General features: G+C 38.3%; 1 protein-coding gene across 14 annotated transcripts in view; it reads left to right on the top strand.

The window, feature by feature from the left end:
* Window positions 1-396: 396 nt before the first annotated feature.
* The window catches only part of LOC106936328 (eukaryotic translation initiation factor 4 gamma 3), a 62,275-nt gene continuing 42,288 nt past the window's right edge, over window positions 397-20,383 (top strand). For 6 of the 14 annotated variants that reach the window (XM_015017245.1, XM_015017239.1, XM_015017237.1 and 3 more), the window contains exons 1-3: window positions 398-990; window positions 14,020-14,089; window positions 19,325-19,492. In XM_015017245.1, the coding sequence (XP_014872731.1) occupies window positions 836-990; window positions 14,020-14,089; window positions 19,325-19,492 (393 nt within the window). In that variant the 5' untranslated portion in view covers window positions 398-835. Of the gene's footprint in view, window positions 1,007-14,019; window positions 14,090-19,324; window positions 19,493-20,383 lie in introns of all 14 variants that reach the window. The other 8 variants (XM_015017246.1, XM_015017241.1, XM_015017240.1 and 5 more) reach the window with 5 other exon arrangements.

Here is a 20,383-nt window from a genome sequence, read left to right as displayed (position 1 = left end):
ACGGTAGATGGCGCTGACAACACGTTCGTGTTAAATTGTAACTGACAAAGCGGCACTCAATTAGTATTTCAGTAGCTTGTGGCTATTTATTTATTTATTCATCTATCTATTTATATATTATTTATGTATTTATGATTCATATAAACTTAGAAATTACAAGATGTAAATATATAACATGGTGCATAACTGTGGTCTCACGATATTGTAATTTTTGTTTTACTGACGCTTTTAAATCCTACATTAAAATCAAATTTTATTAAGTATTTAATATGCTAATTACAAACAGTGGACAATGACAGCATTAATATGAAACAAGCAGGTTTTGTGAACATGAGGCGATGTGTTTGATTGAAGGTTAGTTGATTAGCCGAGCGACTCCGTAACTGGCCGAGAATTGCCGAATCATCTGTCCTGCCCGGACTGCTGAAAGCGGCCGCAACGCCATGTTGGCGAAGTCTCCCATCTCTGTGAGAAAAAAATGATAGAAAACATAATTGCCGAGAAGAAAAGGTAAATCGCCGAGGGAGGAAGAAGACCGCGGCGATTGTTTCATTTTTAAGAAACGAACCGAGCCGGATCCGCAGCGGTTCCGGACGGACGAGGGAGGCTAAACCTCCCAACCGTCCCCATGAATAGCACCGCTGATCCGAACAGCGACTTTCCATGAAAAAAGACGTTTGTGTTGCTATTCGAGCTTCGTTATCCCAGTTCGTTAAAGGGATTTGGGGCCTGCTTCAGGATCAGCTACGCTTGCTCTATGAATGCAAGCTAAGCTTTGTTTGCATCAGTATTTATTAGTGTATTGTTTTTGAATTTTTTTTTTCCTTTTTTTGCGATGAGTTTGCCACCGAAAGTGGTCAATAAGACCGCTGTCGCAGTTAGCGGACCTGGAAGTGGCCCCTCTTCGTCGAGCCAACTGCGGGCTACCCTGACCTCCGCTCTATCGGGAGCCCAAACAGCTCCTCAGCCGGGCGCTGTACCACCATCTTCGTATCCTTTCACATGGGTAACACAAACTGGATCATATATATGCACCTTACTCTATTCTCTGACAACATCTGACAAGGGGATTTGATTATTGGAAGATTGTAGTGGTTGGATGTGGGATGATGGTTTCAGTTGGAGGCAGCTGGGAGGGGAGGGTACAATTAGCCTGCTAAGTGTGCTAATGTTAGCTAATCAAGCCGGTTGTCCTAGCTAACAAGTATCATGTTGATTTTAAGTAGTTGACGCTGTTTTGTTTATTTTCTTATTTATGTGTCTAGATATGTCAATCTCCGAGCTGTAACCTCGGTTTTTATTTTATTTTTTAATAATGCGCATAATGGGATATAGTAAAGCTCCAGCACAGGTTGCTCGCACTGGTTACCGGCTTTGTTCAATGATCATCATAAACTAGCAATATGTTTCAGCCGTATTAAAGCGCTTATGCGGCTAAAGATAAAGCAAAGGCAGACCCTGTGTTTGGCAAGTGTTCGGGTCAGAGGATGCTACATCGCATAGCCGACGGGCTCCATCCATTTGAGCGCCTTGACTTGAGTTTTTTTTTTTTTTTTTTTTTAAGTGTAATTGAGCTAATACCGGCTAGCACTAGGCCTGCACTTTAGGAATTGTTTAGATATGTTAAATCCAGAGGAGCTCTTGAATGGGTCATGAAGTGGCTCTTGAAAGCGGTCATACAAAACCACAGATCTACCTCTCGTCACTCTGAACTGTTTGTTTAAGTACTACCAATTGAGAACTTTAAAAAAACACTTGCTGTATGTTCCTGGGTGTTTAGCTTTTATTGCTATAAAATTGTCTTCCTGCTGCAGTTACCTTTCAGTTAGCTCGGTGGTGGCCTAACATTACCTACGCCTGCTTTTGGTTGAGTGAAGTCACCGTTGTTGTGTCACCTCCTGTTTTATTCACAGCGTGGTATCAGTAGTGTTTGTGTGAGTATGAGAGGATTAGGTATACGTTTTCTTCTGCTTGCTACTGACAAAACCGTGTGTATTTGTGATTTGACAGCTTGTGATATCTCGACCTGATTCCCTGCCACCCACAATCACAGCTACCCAGTTTCTTATTTTTCCAAGGGCAATGAGTACCAGAGTATAGCCTGTGCCAGGGCAAAGCCCACAGCTGCTGAGAGTTCAGTACACAATTATGTAATGTTCTGGAGTTGCTTGAAGGTTATCTGAGTGAACAAAACTGCTTTTCCTGGTGTATTTTGTCTTTGTTTTCACTCAAGGTGTTTGAAATGACTGTTAAATTTTCCTAACCTACTTTCAGTTGAACTTTAGTGGTATCAAAGCACAGCTGCTGAGTATGCAATGAATATAACTATCATGCTGAGGTGGGAAAATGTTCTATTTTTTTCTATCTTAAATTCTATACCGGTTACCTTTTTTATTTCTACAAATTTGTAGACTGTTTAACAATTTATGAATGTGGAATTTAGTAGTCAAAAAAACACAAATACATATTTGGTGATCCTTTAGGAACTTTATTTGCAGTACCACATCACGTATAACAAAAGTTGATGATGTATTCTCAATTCGTAGATGGTATCCCACATCCACATGTGCTTTGAACCATTTACATATCAAGAGATGAACTAGTCGATCAGAGATTGGAATCTGATAATCTTCTTTTGATAGGCTCTGGTCGGTGGTCAGTTTGTCAAATATTGAAAACAAAAATGTTTTCCTTACTATATAAATGCATTGATCAACGTATATCTTAGTCAACCATTTGAGTTTAATAAGAATCAGACAAATGTTAGAGACATATACTTTGATGAATAACTGCAGATAATCTTTTAATCTTTTCAGTTTGTTCTTTTAACTCTTAAAGAATCTTGTGTTTATTAAAATTAGCATACAAAATATCAAAAAAAACAACAACATTGATTTAAGTTAGGAAATGCCTGATTGCTTCACCTCTAGCTTTAGGTGGACATGGGTTTTATAGCCACTAATCCAGCTGTAAAGAGCACAGTTGGAATCATGGTGTTTAGGACCATTTAATAAATGTAAATGGGACTCCAAATTTCTAGAAGTGTAAGCAGATTCTCATTGTGCACTATTTGTAAGTGAAATTATTTAGGGCCGTGCTATCAAAAGTCAGTTCTCAAGGGCTGGTGTCCTGCATGTTTTAGTTCATCACTGCTGAATCAAATGATGATTCATTAGCAGGCCTCTTTAATACTTTGACATGCTGAGGAAGTTGGACCATTTGAATCAGCTGTATTGAAGCAGGACAACGGCTGGACACCCCTCATTTAGGGGCCTTGCATAGTCAAACCGAAGTTGAACCGTAAATCTGATGTTGAATGCTTTCGGGGCCTTTGTTTTCAAACACACCTTCAAAGTCCACAAGACACACCGAGCCAACTTCCTATGGTGTTTTTCCGTATTTGAGGTTTACAAGAGTATAGTCAACACATAAGTCATGACAGACAGGAACAACCATTACGAGTTCACAAGTTCCTTCAGAGGAGGAAATAATTGATTTATTGCAACATCTCATTTTATTTTTCATTTTACCGTAAGCCCAAAAATAGAAAAAAAACATTGTCGGGACATTCACACCTGCAGCATTGGACGAGAACCAAGGCGGTTGTTAAAATTTAGTGTTTTGGTCCATCAGTACATCCTTCCTCACAGCCTAATATAGTTGTTACTTAAAACTGTGGCTGAATCTAAGGCTTCTTGAAGTTGAGTTGTTGGTGCTGTTTTCCACATAAGCAAGCCCCCCCCCAAAAAAATCCTGACTAGTTTCGCATGCAAAGGAGGGAAAAAACATTCACCCAAATGGTTGACAAAAAAAAGGGGCAGACGACACGAGGCTGAGAAAAAAATTATGCAATTTTCATCATGCAACTGTGGCAATGAGAACTGATTTCAGTTTGGCCCGACCATGCGGAGCCCTCTGGGGTTTTTGTACTTCGAGTGTCCCCATACAACTTTTTCACTTAATAATATATCAGCATGAATCATACATAGTTTTGTTACTTATTTTGTAATGTGGAATGTTAAAGAAGGCTTGGTCAGATGATATTCAAACAGAGAAAGATAGTCAACAACATTAGCTATCAGAACACCTGATCCATTTACCCACACCTACCTAAAATAATGATCTTAAGTCATTTAAACTATTTGATTTCTGATATCGGTATCAGATCGGGACAACCCTAAATTGTACTTGACTACATGCAACTTTTAAGAGTCATGGACAAAAGCCAGACAATCAGTAAATACATGATTAAAAAAAACGTATAACATTGTCAGCACTGCAGATTTAGAAATTGGTGTAGGTGGTGGGTTTAGGCTGTGCATTTGATCCTGTTGATTAATTCTTAGTTTTGAGTTTTAATACTACTTGACACCATAAATCATAAAAAGGAATTGAATGAACAGCAAATTAACATAATTGCTATTAAAATAAACACATTTCTGCTGAGAAATTTTATAGGTGTGTGTTCTCTGTGTTATTAGCCTTGTCTCGAATAAAATTTTCATATTTCGAGGAACGTGTCCCTCGGAGAGTTGCTGCTCATCTGACCTCTTGCTCCGCCTCAGCCTCTGAGGTCAGGAGTGTGGGAGCGTGCTGCTCTGCGTCTGGTCAGGGGGGCTCCTGGCATATGGGAATTCCTGCTTGGAGAATGTGTGTGTTTGTGGAGTCCTGAGATGCGTGGAGGTTTACAGAGGCACGGCGGTGCTGCGTGGCATGTGTGTGTGGACACACAGTCCGTGTCTGTTCCTGGTTGTCCGAGAAACACCCGGCGCAATCGTCTGCTGCTGCGCCTGCCAGACAAAAGCGCTGCTGCTTAGCATTCGAAGTGAGAGGCCAAGGTGGTGCTTCCCACCATCTGCCAACAAAAGCCCAGGTCACCCAGCTTGCCGAGCCACCCCCCCTCTCACTTCCTTCCATCCCCCCATAGTTTACCTCACCCCTCTGCTGTCCCAGCTGAGAAAACTGCAGGATTTTCCCCCAATTGCCCCTGGTCTTTTCCTCTGGCATCCCCTCAGTTTTCACATTCATGGTCCAGTAGGTTCATCTGTCTTCAAAAGGCTTTCCGCCTTTTTGTCACTTTCTGCTTTGCAAGTTTGCAAAGTTCCTTATATTTATGGTTGGAGCAAAGACCAGATGTTTGCACAAATGGACCTTTTCCAGTAACTGTAATCCTACCTTTGCAGTTGTGCAGCTTTGCTGTGTTTATAACCAGCTGGTCGCTCATACAACGGCGTATTCCTGCATTTCGGGACAGGTGTATGCAGTCTGCACAACGAAATATTCTCATGAGCATACTCACTGTGGGCTGTTATAAATAAACTGCTGAGTTGAGATGAGCCAGCATGCAGGGCTGTTCTTTCCAGGGAAGGAGTGGGCTGATGAAGACAACCTGCATACCGACAGTTCTTTCTTTTGCACAATATTTAGAATAATTCCTTTTTTTGTTGTTGTTGCTGAAAGTTTTTAGTAAATATCCTTAGTTTGTGATTTTTAAATGACAGCACTATTTGTTTCTTCTGCCTTGAAGACCCTAGCCAATTTTATTAATTTATTGGCAGCTAGGTTAGAATCTCCCTAGTGCTACTGCAAAATCTTTTCCCATATTCTTAAAACACTGCAAGAGAGCTTCAGTCTCTGTTGAGTGTGCATCTTTTTATCAGGGAGATTTCTTCCTGCAGCACAAAGATATACAACTTGAGTAAATTAGGGTTTGTGAATGTGATAACCCAGTAACTCTTGACGTGTTCATTCTGAACCTTTCCTGTCAAGAACAGTCAGTACGGATTTGTTGTGCACCCCTGCTGATCAGAACAGGATGTGCAGTGCCTTGCTAATGTAGTCATACCCCTTAAAATTATTTATTTAGTGGTGTATTAACACCACAATTTTCAGTCTGTGTAGAAGAATAATGATCCTGTAATGAAAATCTGAAAAAAAAAATAATAATAATAATATTAAAGCAGAGATGTAGCCTAGAGGAGTGTTTCCCAACTCTGGTCCTCAAAAAAAAAATCAAGAATAGAACTAAGCCTGGTTTATTGTGACAGAGGGGAAAAGAAAAAACTAGGTCATGAAAATTATGAGCTTGGACCAAAGTTGAAATATGTTCAAGAAAAAAATTCACGTGACTCAGTGGCTGTCGTTCACTGATTGTCTCCATCCAATCTGAGTGAAGAAGAATGCCCAGAAATGTCTGTTTTAGATGTGCAAAGTTGGTAGGAACACACTCCAACAAGCTTGAAGCAAAGTGGCGTACAAAGCGTTGACTTAGGCGTAATAAACTTTGTCATTTTCCTTTATACACCATAACAACACTATGTGCACAACTATAAGGCAAATTTTATGCTGGATGATTATTTTTAGTAATCACCAGCTACAATTCACCCGGTTAATCCAAAATGTTAATAAATCTCCGACATGAAAGTTTAAGAAGGTAAAAGTGAGGTTTTGGCTTTCTTAGAAGAATGTTTTTATGTGCACAATTATTGAGCCACTATCATGCAGAATTATTATGCAGCTAAATGGAAAACACATTTTCCACTCTGACTTTTCATATTTTCATCTGTTTAAATGAGAACTATAAACGACTCAAAAATGTTTAAGTAAGCATTTTTGACATTAAAAATAATCAGTAACCAGTACAGCCACCCATCTTTCCAGTAATAAGGATTCCATTGACTAGTTTCTTGATTTTTCGACGGTTGACTCTTCATGCAGCAGCAACGACAGCTTCTCAAACATTGTTCAGAGAGGTGGACTGTTTTTTTTTTTTTTTTTCACAAGTTCTCAATTGGGTTCAGGTCAGGTGAGGAAGGTAGACATGTCATACCTTCTTAATATGTAATGGCTTTACTGGCTAGTCCTTTGGAGGAGTACTCCAAATGTGAAGGATCATTGTCCTGCATAAAACTCATTCTTTTTGAAAGGTGCAGACTTCGTCCTAACCAACTGCTTGAAGAAAGTGTCTTCTACAAACTGGCAGTAGGTTTGGGATTTGATTCCGAGCCCATCTGCAACCCAAAAAGGTTCAACTAGCTCATCTTTAGTAATACCAGCCCACAGCAGTACTTCACCACACCTCCACCTTGCTTGCATATGACTTGAAATGGAGTTCTGTGCCTGTGACTGATCCAGCCGCAGGCCCATCCATCTGGTCGCACACATTTCATCCATAAAATCTTTGAAAAATCTCTTTTCAGACATTTCCTGGCCCAGCCTAGAGGCTTCGGCTTCTTGCTCTCCCGTTTTGGTCATGTGTGTCACTCGGTGAGATATTCAGGTCTTATGGATGAAAGGATGTCGCGTTATCCAAAGAGTAGAAGAAATCGAACCTCCCCATCATGCCGCTGTCACTGTAGCCCAGAAGAGGGAAGTTGCTCCTTCTTTTGCTTTTGTGTTTGCCCTGCTTGTCTCATCAACAGTTGTATAGTTCACTTTTCCTCAGAAAGCAATGAGCTAATAATTCTTCAACACCACATTATCAGCAGTTTTATACTCGTAGGGAAATAACACTTCATGTAATAAATGAAAGTATGATTGTGTCTGCGGTAGAGCTGTAACTAATGATTATTCCACTTATCAATTAATTAATTATTGTAACGATTATTTGAATAAAAAATGGCACATTCTACAGAATTTTTATTTAACCATTTTTAGTGTAATATTAGAAATCCATAAAAATATGCAAATAAACAAATGTTTATGTTTCTTTTTTTTAATTAAGAAAATAAACATTTAAAATTCAATACCACAACATTCCTTTAGTGAATCTGAACCAAGTGGAACTAAAGCTATGTCACTTGAGAAGTTTTGGCTAAAACATATTTACAGCGAAATGTATATATTTTTGCACAGTTATCTTAATTGCTGTTCTGAATATATCTTGTTTTCATTAAATGGTCTTTTTTGAGCCTGAATACATCAGTTAAGAATTAATTGATTATTAGTTGACCATTTTTTAGATAGTCATTTTATCATGTTAATATGATTAATTGATTCAGCCCTATTCTGATGTACTAACCAGCTGTTGAGGTTGTTGCATTTCCTTTTTAATGTTTTTTGACTTTCTGGAGTTCCTCATGGTTTGAATTAATATAGTTCCCATAAGTCTTTGAGGAAGCATATATTTTTTTTGTACTGAATCTCTGCTCAACTTTTCCCCTAACTTTTCTAAAAGATTGCTTATAGTTTGTGTTGCAGCCATCTAGAACCGTTAAGATCTGGTTTGCTTGTGTTGAGCCACCATTCATCCATCCATTGTTCATACTGTAGTGAAAGAGCAGTCTCAGCAACAGCAGACAGGCAGTGAGAGCTTTGTGAGTTTTGCTTCACACAAATACACACTGTGTGTGTGTGTGTGTGTGTGTGTGTGTTACTGTAAGTGGCCAGTGAGTCTACAGGGAAAAGAAACGTTTGTATCTGCACCATCTGGGCTGTCTCTACTCACTTCCTGTACCTCCACTTAAAGCTCTGTGCAGCACTGGCAGTTCCAGGTACATCTGCTCATTCAAACATAATACTGCATTTTCCGTAAGGTGTGTGCAAAACTTGGACCATAGTTATATGAGATGTAACAATTCCCCCAGCCCCCTCTCTAAATAAAGAAGCTGCATATGTGTAAAGTTATGATATTGTAGATGGCACCCCTTAATTTATGTGACGTTTGGATGGATAAGCCAAGTCGGCAGAAATATCTCACCTCTCACTCTGACCCTTTTTTGCTTAATTTTCCTGGTCTCCACATATGTTTTATTTAGTTACTAGGCAGTTAACTTTACACCCCTAAATTATTTATTTATTCAGCAATAGCAGATTACAGTTTATCACGCAGTATCATCCTCCTGATCACACCCCTGCTGTCTGTAAGGCTATATTTCCTCATGTCTTTGCCTTTCTCCCTCTCCCACATACTCAGCACTTAAGTGGCTTTACAGTAAGCTAATGATGAAGCATGAGCTACAGCAGCTTTACTCTCCTAACCAAGGCTTATGTGTCACTGTGGGGCAAGGGGACATGGAGGAGTGGTTGAAGCTACGTTATGATTTTTGAAAAGGAAAAAGGAATGCACATTAGTTTGTCAATCCTCAAATTTGGTGTGTAAACTAGGGCTGTAGTGACACAATAATCTCACGAAACAATACACGATATTCTGCTCACGATATGATGTATATTGCAATATTCACCAAACGATACAATTCAATACACTTTTGCGATTTTCTGAAAGATTTTAGAGGGACAGAGTGATTTTGTTGACTGTTATAGAGTTGGACTGAATTAATTTAACTGAAAACTGATTAAAAGCACTAACTACACAATACCTGGCTCTACGTTGGACATGGACACAGACTTAAAGTCGACAGCTGGGCAAAATGAATCAAAGAAGTGGTGAGAAAACATGTTTAATTGAAACAGTACAAACTGTAGCTTACATGCATTTGTAAAGTAAATAAAGTGCACCAAGTACCCTGCTCTGAATAGTTTGATACCTTTTTAACCTTGACACTTAGCATCTGAAGGAATCACTCTAAGCCTGATGACCTAATCACTCTCCCGGCGAAGCAAGCAGTCAGTGAGCAAGGCGACAGTTGGATGTTACGATACTTGCAGATGAATATCGATTTTTTTCTAGGAAATAAAATATCGATATTGCAAAATCGATATTATTACACAGCCCTAGTGTAAACTATGTAAAAGTTATCCTCAGGCTATTTGTTAGCATGATTATGGGATGTTTGGAGTCACAGTTGGTAAATCTTTGAGTTTTCATCACTCGAAGCCCTCGGTTGCAGAATGTTTTGTACATTCGTCACAATACTTTATATTCACTTTTTGTTCAGTGGCTTAGAAAGACGTAATGACGTTGGAATTGTCAAGCATCACCTTATTATGCAGTTGACAGTTTCATGTTAATTTCAAACAGAACAATAACACTCTTGTAAAATTTAACATGTCTACCTAACACTTATGTAACAGTGTGAAAGTTATTTTTATCATGTTTGTGAAAAAAATGTATGAAAGTTCTTCACAGTAGCATCAGTGTTACAATTACTAACAGTAAGACTGTTACTACTTGTAACAGTCTTACTTGAAACTACCACTTACTAGTTTCAAGGCTAGTAAGTGGTGGTAATTTTTATCACTTTCTCACACACATACTCTGGCTGGTTTCCATTAGCCTCATGCTTTTTAAATTTCAAAGATTTTTGCACCTGGATAAGGCTTTTATTGTGAAGTTGACTTTATCGATGGAAGCATAAACTCTTATTATTTTTATATGTCTTTTCGAATGTAATCACACCCTGCTGTTATCTCAGTAAAGCTGACCTGCTGGTAACCAGTTAAAGACACAAACCAGACCATGTGTGCAGGTGTCCAGCTACATTTGATTGAGTCACCGTTGGCCTCTAACTAGCAGCAGCTGCAGGGCTGTCCTGTTTGAAAGCAGTGGGAAGAAAAAAAAAACATATTTCCATGTGCCCGTACAAAAACCAAAGTACAACTGCTTATAAGACTTGGTTCTCTTTGGTGGATTAAATATCTCTGGGATGCATTGTAACACGTCCACTAAATATAGTTTTGATCAGAATTTGTTTTCTTCTGTTGACTAGATTACTACTACAGTACCTTTATGTGAATAATTACAACCAGTATTCAAAAAGTTGTTTAAAGTTGAGGAAAAAGGAGGAAAATGAAACTGAAGTGTCAAAGCATGGAACTGCAGTGCATAAAATGTTCCTTATAACTGATCTCATGATTTCTCTCTTGGCAGCCAGTCGACATTTTGTAATCATTAATAATCTAAGACGGCCATATCGCCCATGCCTCGTCCATATTGACGCAGATGACACTTCAGATGTGACTTTATGTTCCACAAAATCCCTTCATTTCCTCACAATTAGAACGGGAATAGATATTTAAATATGCCACCATACATGACAAGATGGGGAAACAATGTGACAGCATCTTTTAAGCTTTTTAGCAAGTTTACAACAGTTTTCCGCTACATATTCTGGCTATAAGAAGAGAAATTCTTAATGTGAGTTTTAATGCTCTGCAAGGTAACGAGGTACCATTTCCTCAATACTTTATAACCAAGAAATTTAATTTATTTTTGACATCCATGTCTCAAAATGTCAGTAATCTTTTTTGTAATATTGATCAGTTGCAGATTGTTTTAGCAACACTAGAGTGTTTTAACTTTATGCTTGTCTTTTTACTCCCTGCAGAACCTAAACAGACTCAAACCCAGTTATTTCTCTCTCATTCAGATTGGTTTTGACTTGCATGTGCTGCATTTATCTATGAAACATCTGCATCTTTCTGGTTACTCGGTCAGCCTCAAGAAGGGCCTGATTGAGATGATGTTTCACCGCAAGACATTTGATCTTGTGTTATGATACTGCTTTATCCTTCAAGAGCCCATAATTGCACATATTGCACAATAAATATTTATACTGATGGCAGAAAGTCTTCGTTCTGTGGTGGTGAAGGGGGAATTTATCTCAGTTTTGGTCTGTTTGTTCTGAAACTGTAGGAAATAGGAATCCAGAGTTGCTTTTAATATTGAAAGAACTCTGCTACAGACGAGAAAGCTGTGCAATTCTCTGAATAGGTGCAAAAAAATGAAAAAAAATGGGGACGGGAGGTAAAATCTGCCTCTTTCTACTTAGATACTCTTCTGTGGAATACAGTTTCCCCAGAATGTCATATGTTGGCGATCTAGAGCGTAGCATATAAAAACGTGATGCATTCTGCATGACTGCAGGTGTTTTTCCTTTAGAGAAAACAGAAATCTGCATGCTGGCTTCGAGCCATTTGGCTGCGACTGGAAGAAAGTCCTGTTTTTATTTTTTTGTTTTTATTTTTTTTGTCCTGGATTTCTTCACCTCATCTTACCTCCTTTGATCATTTTTGCATCTGCTTTTCCTGCTTGTGTCAGCGCCTGGATCGCAGGTGGAGGCGCACCTGTTCAGGACAGGTTTAACCTGGGTTCACCTTCAGCTCTACGGTGTATGACCAGTTGTCACAGCTGTTGCTGCCAACCAGTGGTAGTATAGAGCTTAGGAGTGGGAGACCTGGACTTGGTTCTATTGCAATATCTTGTGGTACTATTGTGACAATAGCTGTGACTGCATGGGAAGGGAATCCCAGCTCCACAAATACCAATACTGTGCTTCTTTAGGGCACCAGTCACATAAAGAAGCAGGATTTGCATCACTATCTACACAGTAATTGCAGTTACTGTAATAATTTATTGATTCTCTCAATAGAAAAATAAAAAAAAAACTTGAGAAAATGGCAAAACCAACATTGCTGCAGATATTCTTTTTTTTTCATTAATTGAAATTTATCACGATGATAAATCACAATTATTATAAGAAATATGTCATGATAGATGATAAACCATACAATAAATGCCCTTCCCTAATAGAGCTGATTTGTATTTCCTTTGCTGATTTGTATTTTTCATTCAATGAAACGGTCAAGAAACGTTGTTTTTATTGATTGATTTTTCAAACGGTTTAAAGCCCTGTCGTATGTTTACGCTGTCAAATACAAATAAAGCCCACACATTGAGGGTGCTGAAACTGCAATGTTTGACAGTGTTTCCTTTATCATGACTTATTTTTCTAACTGTGAGTCATAAATAGTCATTTTTCATTACTTGCAATGCTGCATTTCTTGGATGATGCAGGCTGCGTGAATCATTAAGGAATCAGGCTTTCAGGATTTCAATTCTAGAGTTCAGTTGAGGGATAATATAGTGTCTTTACACAACATGTTGTGCTTCCTCCCACCTAAACTGTCGTATGATGGAGAACGTCAGCCGCTAATTGCTACAAATATCTGTGTGTGTATATGCATGTGTAAAGTGGAGGCGGCGGGGGCACGTATTGTTTTTCGAAATTTTCCCCGGCAGTGAAACAGATCGTGTTTCCTGCTGTGCCTCCGCGTTTTGAACCGGCGACTTTTTTTTTTTTTTTTTTTTTTGCTAAGACTGATTCTTCACTTTCTTTATCTTCCTCCCTCTCTGTTGTATCGCTGGGCTGCGGGTAGGGGTGCTGGCAGGGGTCCAGCAAAGATGACGGGCCTCTCCAGGCAGGAGGGGAGTGAAGGAAGGGAGCTTGGGGCAGGAGGAGGCGTGATTTGGGTGAAAGGAAGAGAGCCAGACGTTCTGTTTCCCTTAAACCATGTGATCAGTGGTGTGTGAGGCGGCCTGTCACAGACGGCTGCCTGAGCAGGTTACTAATCGGAGGGCTTCCCTCTACTGTTTGAATATTACACATTCCCCTCTTTTGTCCGTCCGTCCCAACGTCTGTCTGATGTCTCCCCTTAGAGTCTCATTATTACATGTTCCAGAATCTGCAAAGAAAGTTCCCTTGGCCTTAATACTGCCAAAAGCATTATAGATGTGTCTTTTTTGATGAGTGGTTGTGGAATCAATAAGCTATCATTATTATTCTACAAGCATTGGGAGAGGAGAATGCATACAGATTGTGCTCTTCCTGTGTTGTCTAATCCTCTGCTTTGGCAGTCACCCTGTGTGAAGTAGCCCAGAAATCCATTTCAGATTTTCCTTTCAACTCTTGCAAAATGATGAAGGTACATAGTGTACTCTGGGAGATTGAGCATTTTGGGTGGGGTGATCTGGGGATCCATCACATTAACTATGCATGGTACTGGGGTGTAGGGAAAGCCCTTCACTGTGAATTCCTCTGAAGTTTGAAGCAATTGCAGTCAAATCAATCTCTTTTTTACTTTCCTTCTTTTTTTGCAGAATTTTGTCACTGTTTGATAAAAGCTGAACTTATCTAAGTGCTTAGATCTCCTGTGCATCACTTTATAAACTAGTTAAATTCCACCCATGTGGCTCAGTTTGCTGCAATGGTGTTTTTTTTTTGTTTTTTTTTTGTTTGTTTTGTTTTGTTTTTTTTCTGCAAAGCTGTCCAAATTTTTTCTAACAGAACACTTGTTTCAGTTCTCAGATTTCTTGAATTTTCTTTAACGCACACTCCCCAGAATTCCTCGTGTTCAGTCTTCACTGGACGAACGGCTCTTCTCCACACAGCCTGGAGTCGCTGTCTACAGCGTGAGTCTCTTTACTCTGGGTTTTATGTTGTTTTCTTATTTATTTATTTTTGTTGCTTGTTTGTTTTGTTTTGATTTTCCTTTATCTAACCAGGAATGCCCCATTGTGATACAATAACTCTGCCAGGTAACTCTGGTTCAATGAGCAGCAAATGTGTCGGGGATAAATTCATCCAGTGATGGCATAGAACAGATGAGACGTCAGTCATACTTACCCCTTTTATTTATTGAAGTCCTCGCTTGAAATTGATGGATATTTGTTTAAAATGACTACGTATGTGTATACAACATATATTCTAAAAAAAATATATAAAAGCAGACATGAGGAGTTTTTTTTTTTAAGTGATGAGGTCCATTTAACTAAGTTTACAGGTGATTCACAATTGATTAGCATTTCAGGGCAAATGTGATTCATTTCAGTAGTTCAATCAAAAATAGTTAAGTATTATTACACACAGTTTTTAATAATGTATATGTACAAACATTCATTTATTTTCATTTTGAAAATTGGGTCATCAATAAAATGATTTTTAAAATGGGAATTATGCAAATCCAGAGTTTGTTTCCTGTGAGAGTTTTTCTACAGATACGTGTGAGAGTTCATTCCAACTCTGGAAATAGGTCCTGGTTCAACTGAAAGCTAAAATCTGGTGACGTTCACTGACAGCAGGACAGCAAACTGTCCAGCGAAAAGTGAGAAAATTATTAGAAGAACATTACATGTTATGAAAGCTTTTAAATCCTAGCTTTAATTGCTCTGTGTCTCTTGAGCCACTGTCTTTGTCTTGTGATTCTCCCTCAAACTCTTGTGGCCCATGCTTCACAAACTTCTCAAGACTGCAGTAAATCCAGTTGGTTCTGCATCTTTTTTTTTCTACCACCTCACTGTTTCCTCTTCCTCAACATGCCATTGATATTAAATTCAGTGATCAGCCAGTTTATCTGGTGATGTGGCTTTTCTTCAACATGGAGGACAGAAGACTTGGCACTGTCTTCTGGACATCTGCCAAGTCAGCATTCTTCCCCATGATTGTGTTGGGTGTAATTGTGAAATGCATTGTTTTTATTGGTCTTATGCAATATTCTTATCTTTACAGAAACATTTTTTTTATCAGCTGTAAACCCCAATTCCAAGAATTAACTGAAACACCTGAAATATATTTATATAAATAACTAGTAATAAATATATTCTGCAAGTACTTAATCTTCATATCCTAAATCTTTACTTTTTGAATTGACATTGAAATTGAAACAAGTAAACAATTTGACATTGTAATTAAATGAGACATCCTTTAAAATTGTAATATCCATCACTGCATTTTTGCCTAAAATAATTGGGCAAAATTATTTTGGAAACTTTTCTAACAGAATGTCTAGGGACACACATAATTTACATCATTTAACAAAAGCTTCACAATGAAACTTAGTTGGTTTGCAAAGTTACTTTCACTGGAAGGTTAAATATTAGCAAACCCATTTCTGATCACTGTCAAACTATTTGGGATCAATACTGTCAACGTATTTTTAAACCCTTCATTTTTACCCCCAACTCCAAACTAGAAGTGGAGGATATATATGTTTTTTTTTTTCTTTTTTGACCTAATTTGAATCACTAAGCTGCATGCCTAATTAATTTTTCCACTGAATTTATTTTTTGGTGATCAGATGAGTACGTAGAGATAAGATAAAATTGTCAAACCACAGCAATGTACTTTGCTCTTATGGATTGATGGAGAACAAATCTACCAGCACTGCATTGATGCTGTGGCTCTTAAAGTCGTACACACCCCTGTCAAAATGTCACACTTTTAATAAGAAAATGATTAGACCTCATATGTCATTTTGAGATTTCTTCTATGTGTGGTCTGACACATTAAATATTGCATTATATTCAACTAATAAAACAAACAAATCTGTTAGAAGGCAATTAATAAATATTATTTTAAGTATTTAAGTGTAAACACCCTTAAACAAATACTTTGTTGATCCTCCCTTTAGTTTAGTTTCAGAATTTCATTGTTATAGTATTAATCTATCAAACCACATTCTGACTTTAAAGTATTTGGCCTTCCTCCTCTCAAAGTCACTCTTCTGTTGCATGGATGTGTGCTTGGACTCACTGCGATGTTGAAAAATGAAATCCTTCTTTAGCTTTCTTGCAGACAACTGAAGGTTATGCAACCAAATTGCTGCAATTTATTTATTTCCCCTCCAGAAGTCTGGTCATGCCGATATGTTCAAATGAAGTGTGAACATAGTTTTGAAATAATTTCAGGGTCTAGTTTTTTCACACGACAACAATCAACATATTTAACTAGAGTGTACACTAAGAGCCACTGGATCAGTGTAGACAACAGTTTGGGGACAGAATAGAGAAAAAGGTTAGACTGACCCAGTCAGTAGCGCCCCAAGGGGAAATGGGGAGGGGCCATGGCAAAGTTAAGTTTAAATGTTTGTAGCAAAACTTTGCAAACCTTTAATTACTTTGGGATGAACCAATTATCTTAATTACCACTAAACAGACAAAGCAGTTTGGCTAGAAATTGGAAATGGATTGAAGCAAATAAATTTAGGCAAAAAACCAAGCAGATTTTTATCAGCGTGATAAAAATTGTATCACTTTTAACATGCTGATTTTTATCAGATAATTTATAACTGATAATTGATTGACTATTTTCTTTTGGTTATAGTAGGGACCAAAGAAATTCCAAGAAGGAAAGACCATCTACCCTGTAGCTAATGCTTTTATTAGTCCTCACGTTTTTCATCTGGAGGGCAGCTATTAAATTTGGTTGAAAGCTACATAGACTTTGATACATATCTGTCAGTTGGAAACTAAAAGGTCATTCACATCAAGAGGGACGACGGTAACAATGTGAGCATTCATAGCGCTGAATAGTAATGTTCAGTAACCTGGTTTGTCAAGCACACGCTGGATGTCCAAGCTGTTTTACATGCTGTAAGCACACTGTACAGATTCTTCTGACGCGTCAGAATAACGTCTCACGTTACTCACACTCTGATAAGACGTTCTTTTTTAAGAACATGGCGGTATAGCCCGAAATCAAAATGTTTCCCTTCATCTCTTTGAAAGAAAATGTTTTTATGTATCTTCTTTTAGATAGGCCTCGACTGCAATCTAGGGAGATGGGAATGTTAGTTTCACTTTCCCTATATTTGCTTTTGCTCCTGAAACGAAACTGACTGGTGTTTTTTCGCTAAGCATAAAAGTGAAAGACTACTAAATTGTTACCACATGATGCTGTCATGTATTTAAATGCAGTAGTTATGAGCTAAATGGTGTAATATAGAGGCACTTTTTGACATGAAAAGCCGTCCTCGGGTCATTTCTGAGATGTGAGAGGAACATTAGGCGAACTGTACAGGAACGCTTCTGTTTGCCGGAAAGAAAGTCTATTCATCATTCATATTTATCTCTTACGACACAGCAGCAGTATAAAAGACAAGGTTTTACAAGATGTTCCACTTCTGAAGAATGGCTTTTTTCTTTCCCTGTTGTTGCAAAGTGTTGGAATGATGGCACTGGTTGAAATAACCAGTACTGATGACATGGGATGGTAGTTGTGCAGGATGGAGGTGGGGATTACTTGGTCACTGTTGCTACCTCGTTCTCTCTTTTCACATACAACCACCATATAGCTGCTACCTGCCCCTCCCCCATCCGATCACTCTCAACTGTATGTCCTTAGAATCAGATTCTGGCCTGAAGTAGAGCAGGCTCCTCCCCTGGCAACAGCAGCGAGTGTTTTTATCCCAGGTCATCTGAGGGAAGTGGGCCATGCTGTAGAGATGCTGCAGGGATCTCTACTGTAGATGCATTATGTCACTTCAACTGCTGTAACTAGAAATCAGTCACAAATCAGACAAATGGAGAGCATGTTTATGAAATAATGTCATAGCTTTATGCTATATTTTCAAAGATTCAGATATTAAGTCACATTTTTAATGAATCTGTTCTATATTTTCTAATTTTGTTTTCATAATAGTCAGTAACACATCTGTTCGTAACAAATTTTGGTCTCTGGAATTGTTTGAAGCAGTGCTGTTTCATTTTAAACTTAAAAAATGAAATATAAAATTGAATGATTTTTATATTTCCCTCTCAGACAGAAGGACTTTTTTTGTTTCACCTGCTGACATCATCTGTTTAAAATAACTTCTTTGGACCTCATTACTCACTTTCTGCTTTTTTCTGCCAGTGGGATAAGCAATCAAACATGTTTCAAATGAACTTTCAGAAGTATTTGAAGACTTGATCACTAAGCAGACAAACTTGATTATTAAAGACGTAGTGTCTTGTGTTTTTTTGATATAATAGTTACACGGGAAAAGGTAGTTAGTTTGAGTTATTTTACTTTTTACAGAATTTGAATCAGAAGAAACTAAAACTAAGGTCTGGGTGGAAAATATTTACAGAATGCAAAATGTTTTTGTACAGTTTTGGCTTTGTTAATACTATGAATATGTTCTTTCTAAAAAAAATGTATGTCTATGTAGTCCAGTTAACGATTAATCAATTCCTAAATTACTAGTAGCCCCACTGAAATGATTTTGGATTTATTCAAGAATTTTATATTGTAATTTAATTTCTGGTCTCTCATATCTGCAGAGTTGATAAAAATAAAATAATTAACCATCCATTAGCTATTAGCACTTTTTTGTCTATGGGATCTTGAGCATTCTTCTCTACTATCAAATCCTAAAGATTTCCTTTAAGACCTAAAGAAAAAAATGTCATGTTTACTATTCTTGAAACAGCATTCAGATCACTACTTACTCTCTTCAGTCAGTTTCTCATGCTACGTTTACACACTGTGCAGCTCTACTACTATTACTGGGCTGAATTCGCATGACTGCAGTGCATTTATTGCACCAGGTGTTATCAATCTGTTACAGATGAGTAGGGTTGTAATGTAATTATTCAACCGTCTGAGGTCTGTGTGTCCTCTCACTGCACAGTCTGGGCTGTGGTCTTGTGCAGCCCACTGTGCCAGTATTTCATCAAACCACAGCCAGCTTCATCGACTGCAGGTCTTCACCTCCGCACACACACTGGGAGCAATTCTTCACCTTGAGTGCTTAATTTACACTCCTCAGCAGGAGGGGAGGACTAATCACCTGTCGAGTCCCGCCACTGCTGTGTTCCCACTCTGCATACCTCAGTCACATCTCATTTTGCGAAGCCGGCTAACCGCTCTGCTTTTATGCCGCACAGGTACCCAGGCACGCTGGCCCCGCTTACACAGCTCACGACATCACAAAGGGACACCCTAACTTGGCGGGAACCCCGCCTGGTCATGCCCACTCCCCAGCGCTCTCTCAGGTATCAGTACCCACAGCTTCCCCATATCGCTACCCTAAGGGCTGGGAGGCAGGCGGAGGGGTGAGTTTGTCACTGCGGCCGCCGTCATCCTCTCTGCATCTTTCTGTCAGTCTCTTCATTCATCCTTTTGTCTGTGACTTTGGATGTCAGGGGTTGGAGGATCAGTTGTTAGCATCGTTATTTACAGGGTTCCCAGTTGTCCGGAAAGGATGGAATTTGTTATTTAATAAGGATAGGTATGGCTAAAAAGGGTTGTATGGAAAAATGTATTCCTAATCCTATTGCCGAAGTCATTTTGCAATACAGCGTCTATCAAATGCTAATTGTGTGGACTTTGGATATTCCATAACTTGTAGAAAAAATATTTATATTTTTAAAAATGCTTAACAAACCAAGAATAAACTTGTTGCAATAAATCAATTAATCGTACAATAAAACGAGCTCGATTGTTTCCATTTGCAAAAAAAAAAAGAAAATATTTTAAATGCTACTTAAAGATTTGAGGGAATATGTGAATCATAACATATATATATATATATATATTTTTTTTTTTTATTATTTTTTTCCTGTTCTTTTCTCTTTCTCACTGTTTTCTTTTCCAGCTTAGAATCATGGGCATGAGTGCACTGACTTAATGTCGTAGTATAAGATCATAAAGCCCCACTCAGACATGCTCTACAGTTCTGAACATGACTTCATGTTCAGCCTTCTCAGCTTTAATGACTTTCGCATATTGCAAATACTTTGGCACACGCCTGAACTGAAGAATCTGATTGACAGAGAAGCACAACTGTTACTATTGGCTTAAATTTGGGCGATATCAAGTCACCCAAATTTGATATCACCCAGCAGGACTTTCAAAACTCTAAATGATTCAGAAAATGGCATTTCAAAAGCAAAGTTTACGATTTTTTTAAGCACCAATATTTTCAGCTGATTTCTTCCACCTCA

This window comes from Poecilia latipinna, unplaced genomic scaffold, assembly GCF_001443285.1.
Source record: "Poecilia latipinna isolate Pla-1442-1.1 unplaced genomic scaffold, P_latipinna-1.0 Scaffold2118, whole genome shotgun sequence".
Lineage (NCBI taxonomy): Eukaryota > Metazoa > Chordata > Actinopteri > Cyprinodontiformes > Poeciliidae > Poecilia > Poecilia latipinna.
The sequence above is the reverse complement of the archived record's forward strand: the minus strand, read 5'-3'. Positions and strand labels throughout refer to the sequence as shown.